Consider the following 20,369-nt stretch of genomic DNA (forward strand, 5'->3'; position numbering starts at 1 on the left):
CACAGACCTATGAGATGGTAGGCGAGATGGGCCCAGGGGAACCAGGCTAACCAAGGTCTTATACAGTTAGTGTGGCTGAGAACTCAACCCCCAGGTTTCTGCCTCTACGGCCTTTGAAAGGAGCAGAGCAGTGAGTTCCATGGATCACAGGCCCCGTACGCAGCCCAAAGTTGTGTGGCTTCACCGTCACCCTGCTCAGGTTCCTCTGCTTTCACACTGTCATCTCAGTTTCTCAGAAAATCAGTTTTCCTTTGTTTCTCCACAGAGGGATCTTTTAAAATAAACCTTCCATTACTTTCCAGGGGCTGGGTGAGAACCATTGCGGAGGAGAACACTGTGTGGAAGGTGCTGATAGAAGAGGTGAAACAGGGCCACCTTTTCAGACCAGAAGTAATTTCCTTAGCATCAATGTGAATGGTCACTTTGGCAATTCGGACTAGAACCTTCGTTGTCTACCATTTTTGTCTTTTATTCACTAGGTGAGGCAAGACTGCTTTAACATTTTCTCTCCACAAAAGAAATCTTGGCACATGCCCTCTATCGTATTATTTTCTGGGCTTGATTAGCCAAGGAGTGGCCGGTGTGTGATCTGCCTCTTTCTAGGTTGCGGGGAGGGAGAGGCGGGCTTCCTTTCTCTTGGTCTGCCCTTCCTGAGCCCTCAAGACGACCTGGTTTTCTTAACAAGTATCATTAAAAAGACACTTTGTAAAAGAAAGAAGGTTCCTGTAAGATCAGTTCAACATAAAGTAATTATCTCAGTACTTAAACACTTACACATTGTAAATGATCATAGATGAATTTCTCAGTGGCCTCTTTCTCCAAAACTTCAAACAGCTGAAGCTATAAATCAGAAAAAGAAGATTAAAATGAGAAGGAAGATGAAAGTTACACCTATAAGATGTCAATTCACTGTTATTACCTCAAGCGAGATTTTTGCTTCACTGTAAAATCACATTGCTAAAAACTGACATATTCTCTTATACAAGGCCATATAAAACATGGTAAAATTGGGTGGCTACTGACCTCATGTTTAAATCCCTCAGTTTTAAATCAATATGATATCTTAAGCAGTAAAACCATAAACAGACCCCTTCCCCCAAATAGGTAGAGTTTAGCTATGTTTAGCTATGTTCCCCTGGGACATGGAAATGCACTTTATGATGATTTCAGGTATGGGATATTCTTGATCATGGTGGAAGGAGAGATCCGTAGCAGGATTCTCTGTTTTGGCTGCTTGGATTACCTACAATCCTTGCCCCTCACCTCTTTGAATGGTGCCTTTGGCCACAGCAGACACTCACAGAAGCATCGAAGGGGCCCCACCTCCACTTGCATGGTGAACCAGTACCCAGACTGCACTCACCCTCTCAGTGAAATTGTCCCCAGCATAGTCAGGAGTCGAGGTGACTTGAGTGTCCTCAGTGACAAGACAGATGGTGGCCTTCTGAGCTTCTCCTGCCACCCACAGGATACCAGCGAGTGCCACAGCCAGGGCCTGCTTCTGCTCTTGCTTGCTTATTGCACATAGACTGCAAGGCAGGAGGTGGGGTTAAAATGGACTGTCATCTGGCCATGTGCTGGGGCCTCCACTCTTATGAACTATGAATACAGGGTTGGTTCCTTCATCAACCTACACTGCGAGGATGTCATGAGGGCTTGTCCTATCTGCTGTCACTGGAACTTGTGTCCTCTCAGCAGCATATTGCTCTTGGTAATATGGTAGGAGGGCGGTTACTACTGCCGACATCGAGTCCCACCACTGTCCTCTCTCCAGAACTCCAGCAGGGACTGAGCTATGTTCTTTAACCCAATAACACAGGCCCTTTCCTAGCACAGCCCCAAACAATTACCCCAGTTTTATCTCCCAGATTTCCATTTTGCAAACCCTCTGCCCCAGATGGACCAGTCCCTGAACATATTTCCCACATTTGCTCATGCACTTGTCTGCCTTTAATGTGCATGCCACATATGTCCTGTCTGCCTGACCACAGCCTGTGCATCACTGGAGGTCTACTTCAGGTTGCCCTTATTAACCCGGAGCTGACACTCACCTGGCACTCACTGTGCCCAGTGTTGTTCTGAGCACTTCACACATATCACCTCATTTAGTCCTCACAACAATCTGCGAGGTAGATACTATTAGTACTCCCATTTTAGAGGTGAGGAAGTTAAGACAGAGAGGTTGAGTAATTTGCCCCTGGTCATTCATCTTTAAAGTGGTAGAGCAGTGATTTGAATGTGAGCAGTCTGGCTCCTGACTCCCTAGTCCTAACCATTACACTCCATTGAGTAATAATCTCAGGCTGTCCAACCTCCCAGGAAATAGGAACCCATCTTTAGTGGTATACTTAACTATGCCTGTTTTCTCAATATTTTACATTGACAACTGTTGTCCCAATGAAGAAACACATAGGGTTTCATTAATGAACTCAGCAATAACTTATAGAATCCATCTAGTTCTGTGGCAATACAGAAATGAGTCACAAGGAGCCTCATACCCCAACATCCTAGTAGGAGGCGGATGAGAACAAAAGAGAGTGCTGTGAGAGTACAGGAGAGAGAACGTGTGGCTGGGAAGGTGCAGGAGGCTTCATGAAGCTGATCTATCACAGCAGTTACTCATCACCATGTATTTCATATTTGCCACATACCAGGACTGTGTTAAATGCTTTACATTCATGCAGCAAATATTGTGTGTGCTCCATCTAGATTCCCTGGGATCCCTTTTACTTAGTTGGTGGACATGTCACCCAGCTGTTTCCAGTACTGCTGCTACTGGCTCCTACTTTTCAACTTTCTCTGAAGTACTGGAGGCACCTGGCCCAGATGTGACGAGGATTTATGCCTCTCCTGCAGGATGGCCAAGGTTGATGCCTGATGGGGTGGATGTACCAAAGCCCTGCTCTCTCAGCTGTGGATGGGCAATAAGCTCCCGGGATCAGGCTGAGGCTAGACTTCACAAGAATCCCATTCTTTTTTTTAAAATTTTATTTTCTTGTTTAAAGTATTACAAATAGTAGTACATATGTCTCCTTTTTTTTCCCCATTGACCTTCCCCCGGCCTCCCCTACCCCCCAGCACATGCCCTTACACCCCCCCCCCCCAGTGTCTTGTGTCCATTGATTATGCTTATATGTATGCATATAAGTCCTTCTATTGATCTCTTACTGCCCTCCCCAACACTCCCAGCCTTCCCGCTATAATTTGACAGTCTGTTTGATGCTTCTCTGCCTCTGTATCTATCTTTTTGTTCATTAGGTTATAATGTTCTTTATTATCCATAAATGAGTGAGATCATGTGGTGTTTTTCTTTCACTGACTGGCTTATTTCACTTAGCATAATGCTCTCCAGTTCCACCCATGCTGCTGCAAATGGTAAGATTTCCTCCTTTTTTATAGCAGCATAGTATTCCATTGTGTAGATGTACCATAGTTTTCTAATCCACTCATCTGCTGATGGGCACTTAGGCTGTTTCAAAATCTTAGCTATTGTAAATTGTGCTGCTATGAACATATGTCCCCTTTCCACCCCGCCCCCCCCCCGACTCACTGCTTCTAGCCCACCCACTCTCCCCCTCCGCCCCACACACTCCTGGCCTTCACCACACTATTGTCTGTGTCCATGGGTTATGCATCTATGCATACAAGTTCTTTGGTTAATTTCTTCCTATCCACCCACTCATCTCCACCTTCCCTCTGAGACTTGACAGTCTATCCCATGTTTCTATGTCTCTGCTTCAATATTGTCATTCAGTTTATTTTGTTCATTAGATTCCACATATGAGTGAGGTCATGTGATACTTGTCTTTCTTTGACTGTCTCATTTCACTTAGCATAATACTCTCCAGGTCCCTTCATGCTGTCTCAAAGGGTAAGAAATCCTTTTTTTTTTTTTTTCTGCTGCATAGTATTCCATGGTGTAAATGTACTACAGCTTTTTTACCCACTCATCTACTGATGCGCACTTGGGCTCTTTCCAGATCTTAGCTATTGTAAATTGCACTGCTATGAACATAGGGGTGCATATGTTCTTTCTGATTGGTGTTTTGGGTTTCTTACAATATATTTCTAAGGGGTCACTGGGTCAAATGGCAGTTCCATATTTAATTTTTTGAGGAAACTCCATATTGTTTTCCATAATGGCTGCACCAGTCTGCATTCCCACCAGCAGTATACTAGGGTTCCCTCTTCTCCACATCCTCTACAGCACTTTTCATTTGTTGATTTGTTGATGGTAGCCATTTTGACAGGTGTGGGTTAATTCCTCATTATTTTTTTAATTTGCATCTTTCTGATGATTAGTGACTTTGTGAGAATTTTTTCATATGTCTCTTGGATATCTGTTTGTCACTTTGAATAAGTGTTCATTTAGGTTCTTTGTTCATTTTTTAATTGGATTGTTTGTCTTCCTTTTGTTAAGTTGCATGAATTCCTTATATGTTTTGGATATTAACCCTTTATCAATATGTTTACCCATACAGTGGACTCCCTTTTCATTTTGTTGATGGTTTCTTTTGCTATGCAGACCTTTAAAAATTTTGATGTAGTCCCATTTGCTTATTTTCTCCTTAGTTTCCTTTGCCCTAGGAGATGTATCCACAAACATATTGCTATGAGAGATGTCTGAGATTTTGCTGCCTATGATTTTTTTCTAGGATTTTTATGGTTTTATGACTTACATTTAAATCTTTTATCCATTTGATTTCATTTTTGTGTATGGGGTAAAATTTAACTAGTTTCATTTTTTTTTGCATGTATCTGTTCAATTTTCCCAACACTATTTATTAAAGAGACTGTCTTGACTCCATTGTATGCTCTTGCCTCCTTTGTCCAATATTAACTGAGTAGATTAGATTGATTTCTGGTGTCTCTGTTCTGTTCCATTGATCTATATGTGTGTTCTTGTGCCAGTACCAGCAGTTTTGATTATGGTGGCTTTGTAGTATAACTTGATATCTGGTACTATGTTTCCTTCATCTTTGTTTTTCTTTCTCAAGATTGCTGCAGCTATTCAGGTTCCAGGTACAGTTTTGGAGTATTTGTTCTAGATCTGTGAAATATGCTGTTGGTAATTTAATAGGGATTACATTGAATCTATAGATTGCTTTGGGTAGTATGGACATTTTAATGATGTTAATTTTACCAATCCATGAACACAGTATATTCTTCCACTTGTTTATATCTTCCTCTATTTCTTTTTTCAATATCCTGTAGTTTTCTGAATATAAGTCTTTTACCTCCTTGGTTAAGTTTATTTCTAAATATCCTATTTTTTGTTGTTGTTGTTGTTGTTGCAGTGGTAAATGGGATTGTTTGTTTAGTTTCTCTTTCTGAAAATTCATTATTGATGTATAAAAATGCCAATGATTTCTGGGTTTTAATTTTGTATCCTGCTACATTGCTGAATTCATTCATTAAATCTAGTAGTTTTTTGGTGAAGTCTTTAGGGTTTTCTATATACAAGGTCATATCATCTGCAAATAATGAGAGTTTTACTTCCTCACTTCCAAATTGGATGTCTTTTATTTTTTCTTCTTGTCTGATCGCTGTAGCTAAGACTTCCAGTTGAATAAGAGTAGTGGAAGTGGACATTCCTGCCTTGTTCCTGTTCTAGGAGAAATGGTTTTAGTTTTTGCCATTTGAGTATGACGTTGGCTACAGGTTTGTCATATATGGCCTTTATTATATTGAGGTATGATCCCTCTATTCCCACTTTGCTGAGTTTTTATAAAAAATGGGTGCTGGACTTTGTCAAATGCTTTTTCTGCATCTACTGATATGATCATGTGATTTTTTCCCCTTTCAGTTTCTTTATGTGATGTATCACATTTATTGATTTGTGAATATTGTACCAGCCTTGCATCCCTAAAATAAATCCCACTAGGTCATGGTGTATAATCTTTTTAATATATTGCTGGATCCAATTTTCTAATATTTTGTTGAGGATTTTAGCATCTATGTTCATCAAGGATGTTGGCCTATAGTTTTCTTTCTTTGTAGTGTCTTTATCTGGTTTTGGAGTTAGGATAATGTTGGCCTCATAAAAAGAGCTCAGAAGTGTTCCTTCCTCTTGAATTTTTTGGAATAGTTTGAGGAGGATAGGTGTTAGTTCTTCTTTTAACGTTTGGTAAAACTCTCCTGTGAAGCCGTCCATACCTGGCTTTTGTTTGCCAGGAGTTTTTGTTTGTTTGTTTGTTTTTTACTGTTTTAATTTTGTCAGTTATTATTGGCCTATTTGGGTTTTCTGGTTCTTCCTGATTCAGTTTTGGAAGATTGTATTTTTCTAGGAATTTTTCCATTTCATCCACATTGTCCAGCTTATTGGCATATAGTTGTTCATAGTATATATATATATATATATATATATATATATATATATATACACACACTGGGTGGCCAGATTATTATGACCACCTGAGGTTTGTAGGCAAATTAGCTATAATTTCACGCTGAAGTTGCTAGAGGGCCAGACCATTATAAACGTCTGAATAGCACAACATACCTAAGTATCATTGCTGATCAAGTTCATCCTATCATGTTGATGGCATATCCCAATGGAGATGGCTTCTTCTAGTAAGACAATGCACCATGCCATGGTGCTCATATTGTGCAGGAGTGGTTTCAAGAACATGAGGGAGACTTTACCTTGCTTAGGTGGCCCCCACAATCACCAGATCTCAATCCAATTGAGCATTTGAGGGACGAAGTTAAAAGAGCCATCAGGCAGTTGGTTCCGCAACCATCAAATCTCACAGAACTGGACAGTGCTATTCATCAGGCATGGTGTCAGATTCCTCGCATCACCTTTCAACATCTCGTGGAGTCAATGCCAAGAAGAATCGCCGCAGTATTGAAGGCAAAAGGTGGCCCAACGAAGTACTGATAGGGTGGTCATAATAATCTGGCCGGTCATAATAATCTGGCCACTAAGTGTATCTATATCTATAGCTATATCTATATCATCTATATCTATCTCTATCTCTATATCTATCTATCTATCTATCTATCTATCTATCTATCTATCTATCGAGAGAGCGCCATGGTTGTAACATCCACAATGACCGGAGGCTCAACCAAATGCCAGGCTGCACACGCAGCAGGCAAGCAGGCTGAACTGCTGACCTCTGAGAGAGAGAGAGAGAGAGAGAGAGAGAGAGAGAGAGAGAGAGAGACGAGGCTAATCAGCAGCAGCAGCCAAGCCTCTCCCAGAGGTCAGCAATTCAGCCCACTCACCAGCAGCCTGAGGCGGCTGCTGATCAGCCCCACCTCTATGATCAGGCCTGGAGATAGGCCCAGAGATGCTGGTTGGCATAGAAACCAACCAATCAGAACCAAATCTGGGTGAACTGCGAAGGCAGAACCTAAAGTGGGGGCTGAGGAGGGGTTTTAAGGGCAACAGCTATTTGGTGTAAGGTGTAAGAAAGTGATTCAATTTTTTAATGACCGGTTTGGCAGTATAGTGCATATGGCTGGCTATCAGGCCAGATATAGGGATTATGTGTTTTTGTCTTCCAAGAGCATCTCCTCCTGCTGAAAAAGGCTTTTCCCCCCAGTTAAGCAATCCTATCCTATATAATCTATCTATACTAATAAAAGGGTATTATGCTAATTAGACTGGGTCAACCGGCCATCTTCCAGATGTCCTACTTCCTTCTAGACAAAGCCATTGTGGTGGGGGCTAAGGCAGAGGAAGTTAGGGGTGATCAGGCCTGCAGGGGAGGGCAGTTGGGGGCGAGATCAAGCCAGCAGAGCAGGGCAGTTGGGGGCAAGATCAGGCCGGCAGGGGTGGGCAGTTAGGGGTGATCAGGCAGGCAGGCAAGCGAGTGGTTAGGAGCCAGTCATCCCAGATTGCAAGAGGGATGTCCGACTGCCAGTTTAGGCCCAATCCTAAACCTGCAGTCGGACATCCCTTGGGAGGTCCCAGATTGGACAGGGTGCAGGCCGGGCTAGGGAACCCCCACTCTGTGCATGAATTTCATGCACTGGGCCTCCAGTTTCCTTATTATCCTTTGTATTTTTGTGATGTCAGTTGTTACTTCACTGTTTTTGTTTCTGATTTTATTTATTTGGGCCCTCTCTCTTTGTTTTTTGATGAATATGTCTAAAGGTTCATCAATCTCATTTTTCTTTTCAAAGAACCAGCTCTTGGTTTCATTGATTTTTTGTAGTTTTTTCAGTCTTTGTCATTTATTTCTGCTCTGATCTTTATTATTTCCTCCCTTCTAGTCACTCTGGGTTTTTCTTGTTATCTTTCTAATTCTTTAAATTGTAGGGTTAAATAGTTTATTGTAAATTTTTTTGTTTTGTTTTTTAAAGTAGGCCTGTAGTGCTATGAAATTCCCTCTCAGGACTGCTTTTGCTGTGTTCCAGAGATTTTGGGTAGTTGTATGTTCATTTTAATTTGTCTCCAGGAAGTTTTTTATGTCTTTCTTGAGCTCACTGGTAACCCATTCATTGTTTAATAACATTCTATTTATCCTCCATGTGTTTGAATGTTTTTGGGTGTTTTTACTGTAGTTTATTTCTAATTTCATGCCATTGTGATCTGAGAAGATGCTTGATATGATTTCAGTCTTCTTGACCTTGTAGAGACTTGTTTTGTGTCCTAACATGTGGTCTATCTTTAGACCTGTGTGCACTTGAAACAAATGTATATTCTGTAGTTTTGGGGTGAAATATTCTGTAAATGTCAATTAAATCCATCTGATCTAGTGTGTCATTTAGAGTCACCATTCAGAATCTTATTCCTTCTCAGCCTCTCCTTTCTCATCTGGCTTCCCACTCTCTCTCCCAGGTTTCAGCTGAGGGAATTCCCTTCATTAACCCCTCATATAAGGAATTCCAGTTCTGGCTCTGCTTCTAAGGAACCTGGCAATTCACCACCTTAGAATATATTGTACATTTAATTCTAGTTTTGGTGATAACTTACCTTGCTTGAAGGCAAATAGATGCCTTTTACTTATTTATATTTTCTCTAATAGCAAGCATAGAGTTTTGCAAACAATAGGGTTTGTTAACGTCTAAGAATAAAGTAATTTGAACTAATGGCAACTACCAAACACTGTACTTTGGTAGCCTGATTAAAGAGGAAGATTAGTACTTCATTTATCAAGGGTTTTCATTGCCATTTTGATCCTCCCTGGACTTGCTAGGTTGAAACTTTCTGTCAAATATTATCAAGGAACCCACCCAAGACCTGGTGCTTTATGTTACCTGACAGGGTGATCTGCAGCAGAGCATAAAACTGTCAGCATTGTTCTTCAGCTGTGCTTTGAGAGTAACTCCAGGACAGCCATCCCCATCATAGAATCCAGCTCCGAGGGAAGAACCAGCCCCATTTTTGTCTGTGAGCAAGTCCCTTTCCTGAGGGGACCCAGGGATTTCTGCTGTGATTATCTAGCATATAAAGGTTCTCAGGAAATGAGTAACTCTCCCAAGTACTTCCTCTTACCTGTGGAAGTTACAGTCTTTCCCCTCCCTTGTAAACAGCAAGTACTTGATGATCAATCCTTGTACGGCCATCTGAATGCTTTGGGCACCTCCCTGCAAAGGGGAAGATGAATGGTAAGGCTGGGTGCAGGGCTTCACACCTCTCAGGACTGACGTTCCAAGGGAGACCTCATGCAAGTGAATGTCATGCTCTGTTCTTCTGCGCAGCCCTTCCCTTCTGGTGTACAGCATCCCCTACTGAGCAAGAGACATTGTACTACACTGACCTATCCTTCTCCATGGGCTGCTGCCAAGCTGGAATCTGCAGTGATCAACTTCTTTACGGAGTACTGGCACCTGGGGATATATGCCCTCTTCCACCCTGCCTCCATGGTGCCCCTGCTTCATATCAACTTGCACATTTGTAGGAGAGGATGAAATAGATGTCTAGCTCTTGAAATTCTGTGTGACTGGTGATCAATGACATGAATTATTGAAGTTTTGAATAAGCCAGCCTCTACATCCTCAGGGATGCTTAGGACTTGGGTAAAGAGCCAGGAAAATTGGAAGTTACAAGGAGGGAGAGAGAAGAAAAAGAAGTCTGAGTCTTTGTTACAACCCAGACAGTAAGTTATAATTGTAAACAGTCTGTTATCATTTAAGGTCAATTTTTAAATTATTGATATGTTTCTACAAGTTATTATAATGAAAACATGTGTTACAGGAATGAGAATGAAAGGAAACATAGATAAGGAACATGGAATTGGGGTTTTTAAAAATTGTCACCTGCTATTACCTTTCCCACTTCCAAAGCAAAAGCCAGGTCAGAAAAAGGCTCATGGAACCTGAAACAGGCCTTTTTCCAATCACAGCTGAAGACATAGACCGTATTTCCAAAGAGGCTCTGCCGCAGCTTCTGAGAGGAGGGGATACAACTGGTGAGTTCAAAGGAAGATAATTCTGAGACACATTCCTCATCAATCTTAAGTAAGGCAGTGAAACCATGGAGGTGGCCTGTCCCCTTTCTACATTTAGAGCTACGCTTCTCTATTTTAATTGTAAAGTCCTGTGCAAAAGATTCATGTTAGGTTCACTGAGGACATTTTATCCTCAAAGCTCAGTGTGCCAACCCTAAACCTATATCATCCCTATTTGATGAAAGGATCCTTGTATCCCCTTTCATTGCTAGCCATCTCTCCTTTTACCCCACACAGTACACTCCAGGCTGTGGCTCTGTCCTTGTGCTGCTGCCCCTATATTCATGACTTGCTCCAGAAAAAAAAGGAAACCCAGCTGGTGTAGCTCAGTGGTTGGGCATAAACCTATGAACCAGGAGGTCACAGTTCAATTCTAGCTCAGGTCACATGCGTGGTTTCTGGGCTCTATCCCCAGTAGGGGGTGCACAGGAGGCAGCAGATCAATGATTCTCTCTCATCATTTATGTTTCCATCTCTCCCTCTCCCTTCCTGTCTCTGAAATCAATTAAAAAATAAATAAATAAAAAGAAGTAAACCTAAAGGAGGAAATAGCTCTCTCTCTCTCTTTTTTTTAAAGGAATATACAGGACTGTGTTTCTGGCCTGAGTACAATAGTGGTTTCAATTATATTAAACAAGAATTCTCTGTTCTCTTGCCCCAGAATCCTTAAGGTCTTCCAAAGTACTTGATAGTACATTGAGATTTGAAACCATCAAAATGGAAACAAGCCTTTATTAACCAAACACATGAAAAAAAGGAATCCATTCATAATCAGAGGTGTATTCATCATTTAGCATGTGCTAATCCTGTGTGGGCTATAGATATGTGAAAAGTCTAACATCCCACAACTATGTATAAGACAGAGGTCTGAAATTCCACAAATCAAGTGCAAAGTGCCATGAATGAACAAAGGAAGGAGAGAGAACCTTTGACTGAAGTACTTGAGAAGGCTTTGGAAGAGGTGGCATTTCAACTAGGCTGGCAAATGACATCTAGCATTTATTGAGTATTTTCATGCACCAGGCACTGGGCTAAGTGCTTTACATTCACTATGTTAATTTAATTATTTGAAGTAGGTACATTATTACCCCCTTTTTACAGAGAAGTATTTGCCAAAGGTCACCCAGCTAGTAGAAGCAGAGCTGGAATTTGTGCCCATTCTACCACTGGTTGCCTCCCAGCTTTAATCCTGTATGTGCCATTGTGACTGTCTACCAAGGAGAGGGAGCAGATGGGCACAGACGCTGCTCTTAGAAGACACAGACTTAGTGTGTACCATGGCCAAAGAGGGCCACCAGCCCAGGACATCCCCAGCAGAGGACTGAAAGTGACAGAAAGTGGTTCCTTGCCATCAAGGCTACATAGCACAGAGGAAAGGCTGATCAGTGCAGAGAAATCCCAGTTATGCTCCTACTGACTGTGTGAAATCGACAGGTTGCCCAGCCGCTGTACGATTTATTTGCTTATCCCAAAATGGGGAGAACCCCTGCTTGATTAATATGGTTATCCTTGAAAGAGAAAAGGTAAGAAAAATGGCTTTGGGACCATACTGCTGAGTAAACGGAGGGTGTTACTACCTTTGTGAAACAGCTTGTCTGCGCTGAAACATCTTATGCAGTAGGAAGAAAGTCCTAACACAGGGAAAAAGACCGGAGACTGGCAGGAATGAGGGAGAAGCTGTGTGTGAATGCAGAGATTAAGACTGTTGAGACTAAAAAGGCTTAGAATACAAATTCAATTAGAAAAATTCTGCAAGTCAAACCATCCCATCTCCTGTTTCTGTTGCAGAGTCACCATCCAGATGCACCTGGGGAGGCCTAGGACAGAGGCCTGCAGGCCTCTCAGGCCAACCCCCACTGGTTAGAGTGACAGCAAAGGTGCTTCATCTTACTGTTTATTTTACATCAAATATAATTTACAACAAGATTAACCTGAGGCATGTTCAGTGACATACATATGTTGCTCTGCTGCCTGGTAACTAGACACAATGGTAAGTGGTCTTAATAAATGACTGTAATGATCATTACTATTTAATACAGACAAATACAGTTTATAGTTTTTCTCTTTTCACTTTGTTTTCTAGGATTTGTAATGGATACCTCTTTCCTGTTTGCTGTGATGATGATAATGATGATGATCATTAACACACACACATAACACACACACACACACACACACACACATACACACACACATACTCACCAGGTTTAATTTCCTTATTCCAGCTGTTTGTCCCTTGTCACTGGGCTTAGAGTTTCCTTGGGACAACCTGGTCCAGTCCAGTCCTCTTCTACCCCACCCCCCCACCTTCACCCAATATGAAGTAGAATAATTCTCTTTGAAACTCCTTCCATAAATCTTTTCTTGTCTTAAAAATTACTGGCTCATCATGGAACAGAGATTGTCAGAATTAGTGCCTCTTGGCCTATCAGACTAGGCTCTTGGAGGGGTTGTGTTTGCCATGGATTTGTCCACATCTGGAGTAGTGCCTGGTACAGAGTAGCTCACAATAAGCATTTGTTGAATAATTTTTTAAAAATCTAATTCAATCCTTTCATTTTACATGTAAAGATCTTGAGGCCCAGAGCAATTAATTGGGATGCCCAAGGTTACATAATTAGTAAATGGCAGTGCCAGAACCCAAATGCAATCCTTTCAACATATACCAGTCAGGGTCCCAGCAGGAAACAGTTGCTCTCTCAAGTCAGGATAATTAACTTGAGGAAAGTTTAATACTATTTACAAAGATGTGGGATACTTACAGGGAAACCACAATGACTAATGCGGTGGGAGGAGGGGGGAGTGGTTACCTGAACCCAGAAGGAGAGTCCAAGGGAGGGGGCTGCATTGGAGGAGGGGGATCCAACCAGCTCTGCACAACCTGACTTCATTCCCTTCTCTCCCTCCAGTCTCCCTCCAGGGTTCCCATTGGATAAACTGGACAGGAAGCCAGAGGAGGAGGGAGCACTACAGTTAGTCTCATAGGCAGAAAGCAGGATGGAGCAGGTTAAAGGGTGCATTGGAAGTGGCACAAGAATGATACCCACCATCTCATGCTGAGATGCCTCTCCAGGGGATCATCCAGAGCAGTGAATTAATGAATTAAGTAAACATCTCCTGGGGCCCATCTATTGGCCAGACTTTATGCTGGGGCCACCAGGCTGTGTTTCCTGCTCCCCCAAAGCCATCTCTTTGCCTGCTGCCCTCTATTCTCTATTACAGCTTCATCTATTACAGTCTCCTCAGAATATTTGCTCTCCCAGCATTACATGCGGTCCAGCCAGTGTAGTGTGATCCTGCTGGGTAGAGTTGCAAATACACCAAGGTTTGTTTATTGATTGCCAATAAAAGAGGCTACAGGAGTGTGTTCCAGGATGGGTCCCCGAGAAGGGCCTGATTGTGGAGGAGGATGGAAAATTGCCACTGGAGGGAAGAAAGGCAGTGGTGTGAGGCTGGTGGAAGAGCCCAGAGGCAGGTGCACCCCTTGTCCACGAACTCAATGGGGCCAGCAGTCCTGACCAGAGTTCACTGCAGCACATCCACCTAAGATGTTAGATTGGGGGAGGAAGAAGGCTATAATATTGGAAATAGGGCCACAAAAATGTGAGAAACAGGAGAGCTGGGGAAAGCAAGGGTACGTAGGGCCCTTCACCTACCCCTACTTCCTGAGCAGATTCCCAGCAAAGAGTGTGTGCCAATGGCAAGAAATCCCACACATGCCTACTTCAAACAGAGGGGGAAGAAGACAGCAGAATGGTGACAAAATGCATGCTTCAGGGGATGTTAGGATTCAATAGCTCTGATAATTTGCCAGGCAGCTGCACTGCCAAAACGTGTAGAATTGGCCAAGCTTCCAAACGACCTTCTGGGACACACGTATTCAGAGCCCCAAGGTGTCATCTTCAAGTCCCAGGGAGTGTTTAATTAATGGGACCACAATTTAAAGGACACCCTATCATCTGGCACACATAATGGGAATAAGTTTTTTTTTTTTTTTAAAGAAAAATCGATCATTTCTACTTCTGGGACTTCCTTAATACCCCATCAATCCATTTCAGGCTATAGTGGTCCGACTCCTTTACCTCCCAGTCTTTTCCGAAGGGAGAGAATTGCGATGGGAGTCATTGGGGAGGTGTCCAATTGCGTTGTGTTTGTGTTTGGGAGAAAGGAGAGAATTCAGACCCAGACTCTCCTGCCTCCACAGAACAGAGGGAGACTGGAAGGCTCTGGAAGTATCTGTGAATGCTTTTTTCTATTTTTAAAGTTTGTATGTGTGTTTTTAAAAATAGATTGTACATTCACATGGTTCAAAATCCAGAGTAAAAGAAGGCCACCAAGAAAGACTCCCTCACACCCGTGCCTCTGGTCCCCGTGCTCCCATGGCTCCACGCTATGCACTAGTCTGGAATTTCTGCAGCATACACAGGCAAATACCAGTAGAGAATCATAGTTTTTCTCTTTTTCACACAAAAAGTAGCCTATTCCCAGATATATATAAATTTTAAAGTGATATTCTCCATAAGCATTTATTTCAATACTACATTTTTTTTATTAGAGGGTGTTCATTAAAAGCATTATCTTGGCCAGTAAAATACAGCTAGTTGCTCTAACTTTTGTTCCTCTAGCATAGTGTGGCCGCGTAACCACACTCAACAGTATGACGCATCACCTGTTTTCATTACCCAAAGGAGAGGATTCACTAGATAGATACCTAAGACACAAGTGAAGGCACCACCCAGGAGCTGGGAGGCCAGCAAGCAAAGTGTAGCATCTTATGAGAGCCTTGCTGACCTATCTTCTGTGACGTCTGGCGTTTGAGTAGAAGAGGGAAGGTGGATTGAGGTGGAAAGACTTTTGATGAGAAGGAGCAAATAGGTCTCCATTACACTTGTACTGCACATGTGACAGTGGGGCCTGTGAGAACATGCATGATAAAAAGCAATGGGGTGAGGGAGGTGAGGGTGGGGCTGGAGTCCCTAAATCTGATGTTTCATCTGGGGAGCTTAAGGAAAGGCCATATTCAGAGCAGAAAACACTGTGGTCTGGCCAGCTCCACTTCTGTGCTCAAAAAGCAGGTACAGCCCTGGCTGGGTGGCTCAGTTGGTAGGAGCATCATCCCATACACCGAAAGGTTATGGGATGATGCTTGGGGCACGTAGGGAGGCAACCAATCCATGTTTCTCTCTCATACTGATGCTTCTCTCTCTCTCTCTCTCTCTCTCTCTCTCTCTCTCTCTCTCTCTCTCTCTCTTTCTTCCTCTCTCTAAAATCATTAAACATATGCCTGGGTGAGGATTTTTTAAAAAACAGGTGGAGACTGTGACTCCCCCTGGAGGGGTTCCATGCCCCCTCAATAGCCCCCTCAGCAGGGGCCAAGGATGGTGCCGGCCCATGGAGCTATGAGCACAGGACACCTGTTGCTGCTGTGTGCTCAGATGGCCAGGCTCAGCCCGGAAGTTTCTGTGCCCGTGCCCAGGGGTAGGACAGCCTGTGGTCAGGAGGGGGTGCTTCCTCCTCCTCTTGCTCTTAGGGTCTAGGGAGAGGTCTCTGCCCAAGGCTCTAGAATACAGTGTGAGGTTTGGGGATGAGGTGAATGTGGGGGCTACATTGGAGGGCTGTGCAATTGGAGAGCTCTCTCACCCTAGCAGGGACTGTTTTCCTGGCTCCGTCCTTGGCTGAGCTTCCCCAGTTTCCAACGTGGCTCTTTGACTACAACAGCTGGTTCTTTGGACACTTGCCAAAGCCCTGTCTCCAGCCCTGACCTGTTTAGTCCAGTGAGTTGCCATTGGTCCTGCCTCCTAGCTGGGTCTCCATAGCCTTTTGCCCCCACCCTGGCCAAATTTTGAAATGAGCAAATGGTCCTTAGAACCCGAAGCTTCCAGATCTACTTGGATCCTCAAGTATCAGGTTCTTTTTCAAATCTGCCTATTAGTCGGCAGTCCCAGAAAATCTTTTTTTCCTGAGATCAGCTCTTGCCCAGGACTGGGCCTGGCACAGGTCCCCACCTCCCTTCCTCCGGCCCAGGCTCGGACAGGGTCCTGTCTCACCCCTCGACATTGTCTTGCATGTTTGCAGCACTCCCCAGCCAACCTACCCTACCCTACCTTATATGGTGACTCATCTGACTTTACTCCCTCAAATTTAACTTTCATGTCCAGGAAGTGAATAAAGAGAGACTCATAATTTGGGAGGAAAAGACTGTAATGTCAGCAGTGCCTTTGAAAAATACTATAAATAAGTCATTTTAATTATATCCTCCTTCTACCAATAACAACCGTCTGTAGTCTTATCTTCAGAATGCTCTCACATGACAGCAGATAAGATTCTCTAGCCCTGTTGTTTGGGGAAGATTACGTTTCATTTCATGTTTAATTGACAAGCTGTACTCACCGTGGCCATTGCTAGGGAGATAGGAAAGCTGCTCGATTTTGAAGAGATGATAGAGGGCTTGGGAGTAGAACAAGGGCCACTTGATGGCAAGAGTCCTTGTCTTTTGGGCTGAGGTGTTCCTGATCCATCTTCACTCTTAGCAGCAGACACATGGCTGCCTTCATGATTCTGAGTAACATGCCACTACCAAAAACAAAGCAAACAGTGCTGTGATGACCTCTCCCCTTTTCTTTCTTTCTCTCTGAAATAATTTTTATCAGAAAATGTTGTCTCCCTTTTCAAGATGTTTGAAAATTGTGATACATACCAATAAAAGAGGCAGAAAAACGCCAGTGTCTGTGTCAAAGAGGCTTCTCCTAAGTTTTATGTGACTCGAGGAGGTTAAATGCAACTATGGAAACATAATTAATGCTATCAAGACCTTGACTCGAAATTATGTTTAGGGAAGAATACAAATGTCAGTGTGTCTCGTTTTGAGAGGACACCATCTTATAAATAACGAGTAACTCTTTCAAGTCTATACAAGGTATTTTTCATTATATTGTTAACTGGCCAGTAAATGAAGTCAAGTTACCTCCCTTTACTTTTTTCAGATTCCTATTCCCCAATAAGTGAGTATAATTTTCTCCTTCCTTTTTTAAAAATACATTTTTATTGATTTCAGAGAGGAAGTGAGAGGGAGAGAGAGATAGAATGATGAGAGAGAATCATTGATCAGCTGCCTCCTGCACATCCCCTACTGGGGATCAAGCCTGCAACCTAAGCTTGTGCCCTTGACTGAAATTGAATCCGGGGCCCTTCAGTCCACAGGCTGATGCTCTATCCACTGAGCCAAACCAGCTAGGGCAAATTTTCTTCTTTAAAAAAAATTCATGCCCCATCTTTAAGGCAAAAAATTTATTTTTATTTTTTGTGACTGATTTTATGGCATTTAAATATGTTAGCATCACCTCTTCTTCCAATTTACTTAACTTCTACACTAATGTTATGAAACAAATCTGCCCTATTGATAGCTGAAGCATGAAAGAAACTGCTTTCTTAGTTTTTCTGGATTCCTAGAGGCAAAGATGCTTTCTTATCTCAGAAATATAGCATCCAAGTCACAGGCTACTGATGGGATAAGATGCATTTTGTAAATCAAATGGAAAATCTTTACCTTTGTGCCAGGGTGTAAGGCATAACTTGGCATTTATTTATTTATTTTCTTTCAAAGATTATTTTATCATTTGAGCATTCTATTTCCCCAAATGTCAGCTATCTCCATTTAATACTTCCAGGACTAAAATACAATCACTATCTCCCTGATTCTCATTTAGACTACAGTTAAGAGAGTAGCACAAATAAAGCTTTTGATCACAGGTTAGTTGGGGCAAGATGCTTTAGTGTTGTGGTTAAAGTATTAATAATTCAATTGTTTGATCATATCATATACTACTGAAAATCACCTTAATATTTTGTGCTGTGTTTATTCAATGATTGAATTAGTATCTAAATACTAAGTCTATTACCTTCTAACCTTTTCAGGTGACATGAAATACAAACACTTTTTATCTTACATTGTATAACAGATTTTAAAATACTTTCTTAACACCAGAATTCTGTCATCTTTCTCTCCTTTGAAAATGGTGAAGGAAAACAATTTCTCAGAAGTTGAATAACGGTAAGTGTTTTCAAAACTGCTTTTCTTCAGGGACACTGAGCTCTTTGTTCTCAGAATACAGTGTCATTTCACAAGTGTGGGAACTCTAGATTCTATTACTTTTTTCTAAAATAATAACCATATGGTGCTTTAATGATGAAAAATAGCTCTTAAAAGTAGAAAGAGATCTTTATGAAAAAAAGAAAGCACAAGAAAAGATATTCAGCAGGCTTTCTAGCTATATGTTTTCACATGTTAAATGCTGGTGCCTGAGTGACATTATGTGCATAGAATAAGTGGGTTTTGCTGTTAACGTGGTTGTTTGAAGAAGCAACTAGAAGAAAACACATTGGCTTTGAGAAAAGTAATTACCTGAGGAGTTGTATTATTGGTTCCCAACCTAAAGATGAAAGAGAAACATCAAGAAAATTACTCACTCTTTTCTACCCTTACATGCAAACCTCCTCAACCCAGCCTTGCAGGGAAAGCCTTTTTCTGCAAATAGTTATACCTGAAGTGTTTTAAATGTAAATTGATAATAGAGACTTTTCATGGAGCAAACATAAAAGCTGACTACTTAAACACCTAAAATCCCTCTGGTTCTATTTCTAGAAATAGAAAAATGAGAAAACGAGAGCATCTTACCTGTGATAACTAAAGATTTCCCTCCATTTGTCAAGAAATGAAATTTTCCTAGTTATCTCCTCCAAATCCAGCTCCTGGGAGCTTTGTTCCTGGTCCAGGAATGCCACAGCCATTTAGTTATATGATGTACAGAAATGGAAGAAAGAAATAGTTAAGATGGGTGAAAGGTCTGGCAGTGGAGAGGTGTGGTGGCTGTCACAGGTGGCCAGGTGAGAACTGCTACCCCTACCTTTGACCAGCAAGGAGATCACACCACAGTTGCTGCCCTGGGCTCTCTGTGAGCCCCTGTTATCAGATCCTGATTAAACTTTCATTAGAGGTGGAATACTTTGTGTATTTTTGTTCACTGTATAGATGCCATGAATGTTTAATCCAAGACACAGATTTATAAACAAAAGGATTACAATTACTTATCTGTATCAAAGCAACTGGGATACTTTAATTGATGAGAGATGCATGCTGGTGGAATGTGATACTACCTAGTTCTGTAGTGCCTCTAGGAAATATTAGTGAACAGAAAATATAGCAAATAACTCTATCAACTACAGTTGTGTAATATGTAGGCCAAGGAAAACACAGGCCAGCAGATATTTGATGTAGATTTTAGTACACAGAAATCTTGCACACAGTTTGCAGAAGAACTAGCTTGATTTGTTTAAGGGAGAAACAAATTGTAGTTGTAATAACAGAAATAATAATGAAGATTGATGGTTGTGATAGTTAATTTTATGTGTCAACTTCCTAGGCTATGGTAACCGTTTTTGGTCAAACACCAGTCTAGTGTTACTGCAAAGGTATTTTTTACATGTTATTAACATTTAAATAGATTTTGAGTAAAGAGGATTAATCTGTATTATGTGGGTGAGCCTCATCCAATCAATTGAAAGTCTTAAGAGAAAAGACTGGGGTCCCTAAAGGAAGAAGGAAGTCTATCTCCAAACAACCTTCTGACTGGAGCTGCAGCATCACCTCTTCCTTGGGTCTCCAGCCTGCCAGCCGGCCCTGTCTGTATATTTCAGAATTGCCAGCCTCACAATCATATGAGCCAATTTCTTAAAATAAATCTCTCTCTCTCTCCTATCTTATTGGATCTGCTTCTATGTAGCACCTTGAGTAATACAGTGATGTTCATCAAAAACAAACTGGTGCCCTTGCCAGTTTGGCTCAGTGGATAGAGCATCGGCTTGTGGACTGAAGGGTTCCAGGTTCGATTCTGAAGGGCACATGCCTGGGTTTCAGACTCAATCCCCAGTAGGGGGCATGCAGGAGGCAGCCAATCAATAATTCTC

General features: G+C 42.0%; 1 protein-coding gene across 1 annotated transcript in view; it reads right to left on the reverse strand.

Annotated features, from left to right (window-relative positions):
• The window catches only part of MINDY4B (MINDY family member 4B), a 42,386-nt gene extending 23,193 nt beyond the window's left edge, over positions 1-19,193 (reverse strand). Inside the window, exons 1-7 of the mRNA XM_036348500.1 lie at positions 19,081-19,193; positions 18,808-18,835; positions 16,797-16,964; positions 10,226-10,345; positions 9,452-9,543; positions 1,364-1,529; positions 775-840 (exon numbers count right to left, since the gene is read on the reverse strand). Of these exons, the coding sequence (XP_036204393.1) occupies positions 775-840; positions 1,364-1,529; positions 9,452-9,543; positions 10,226-10,345; positions 16,797-16,964; positions 18,808-18,835; positions 19,081-19,193 (753 nt within the window). The remainder of the gene's footprint in view (positions 1-774; positions 841-1,363; positions 1,530-9,451; positions 9,544-10,225; positions 10,346-16,796; positions 16,965-18,807; positions 18,836-19,080) is intronic.
• Between the last annotated feature and the right edge of the window lie 1,176 nt (positions 19,194-20,369).

This window comes from Myotis myotis, unplaced genomic scaffold, assembly GCF_014108235.1.
Source record: "Myotis myotis isolate mMyoMyo1 unplaced genomic scaffold, mMyoMyo1.p scaffold_m19_p_2, whole genome shotgun sequence".
Classification (NCBI taxonomy): domain Eukaryota; kingdom Metazoa; phylum Chordata; class Mammalia; order Chiroptera; family Vespertilionidae; genus Myotis; species Myotis myotis.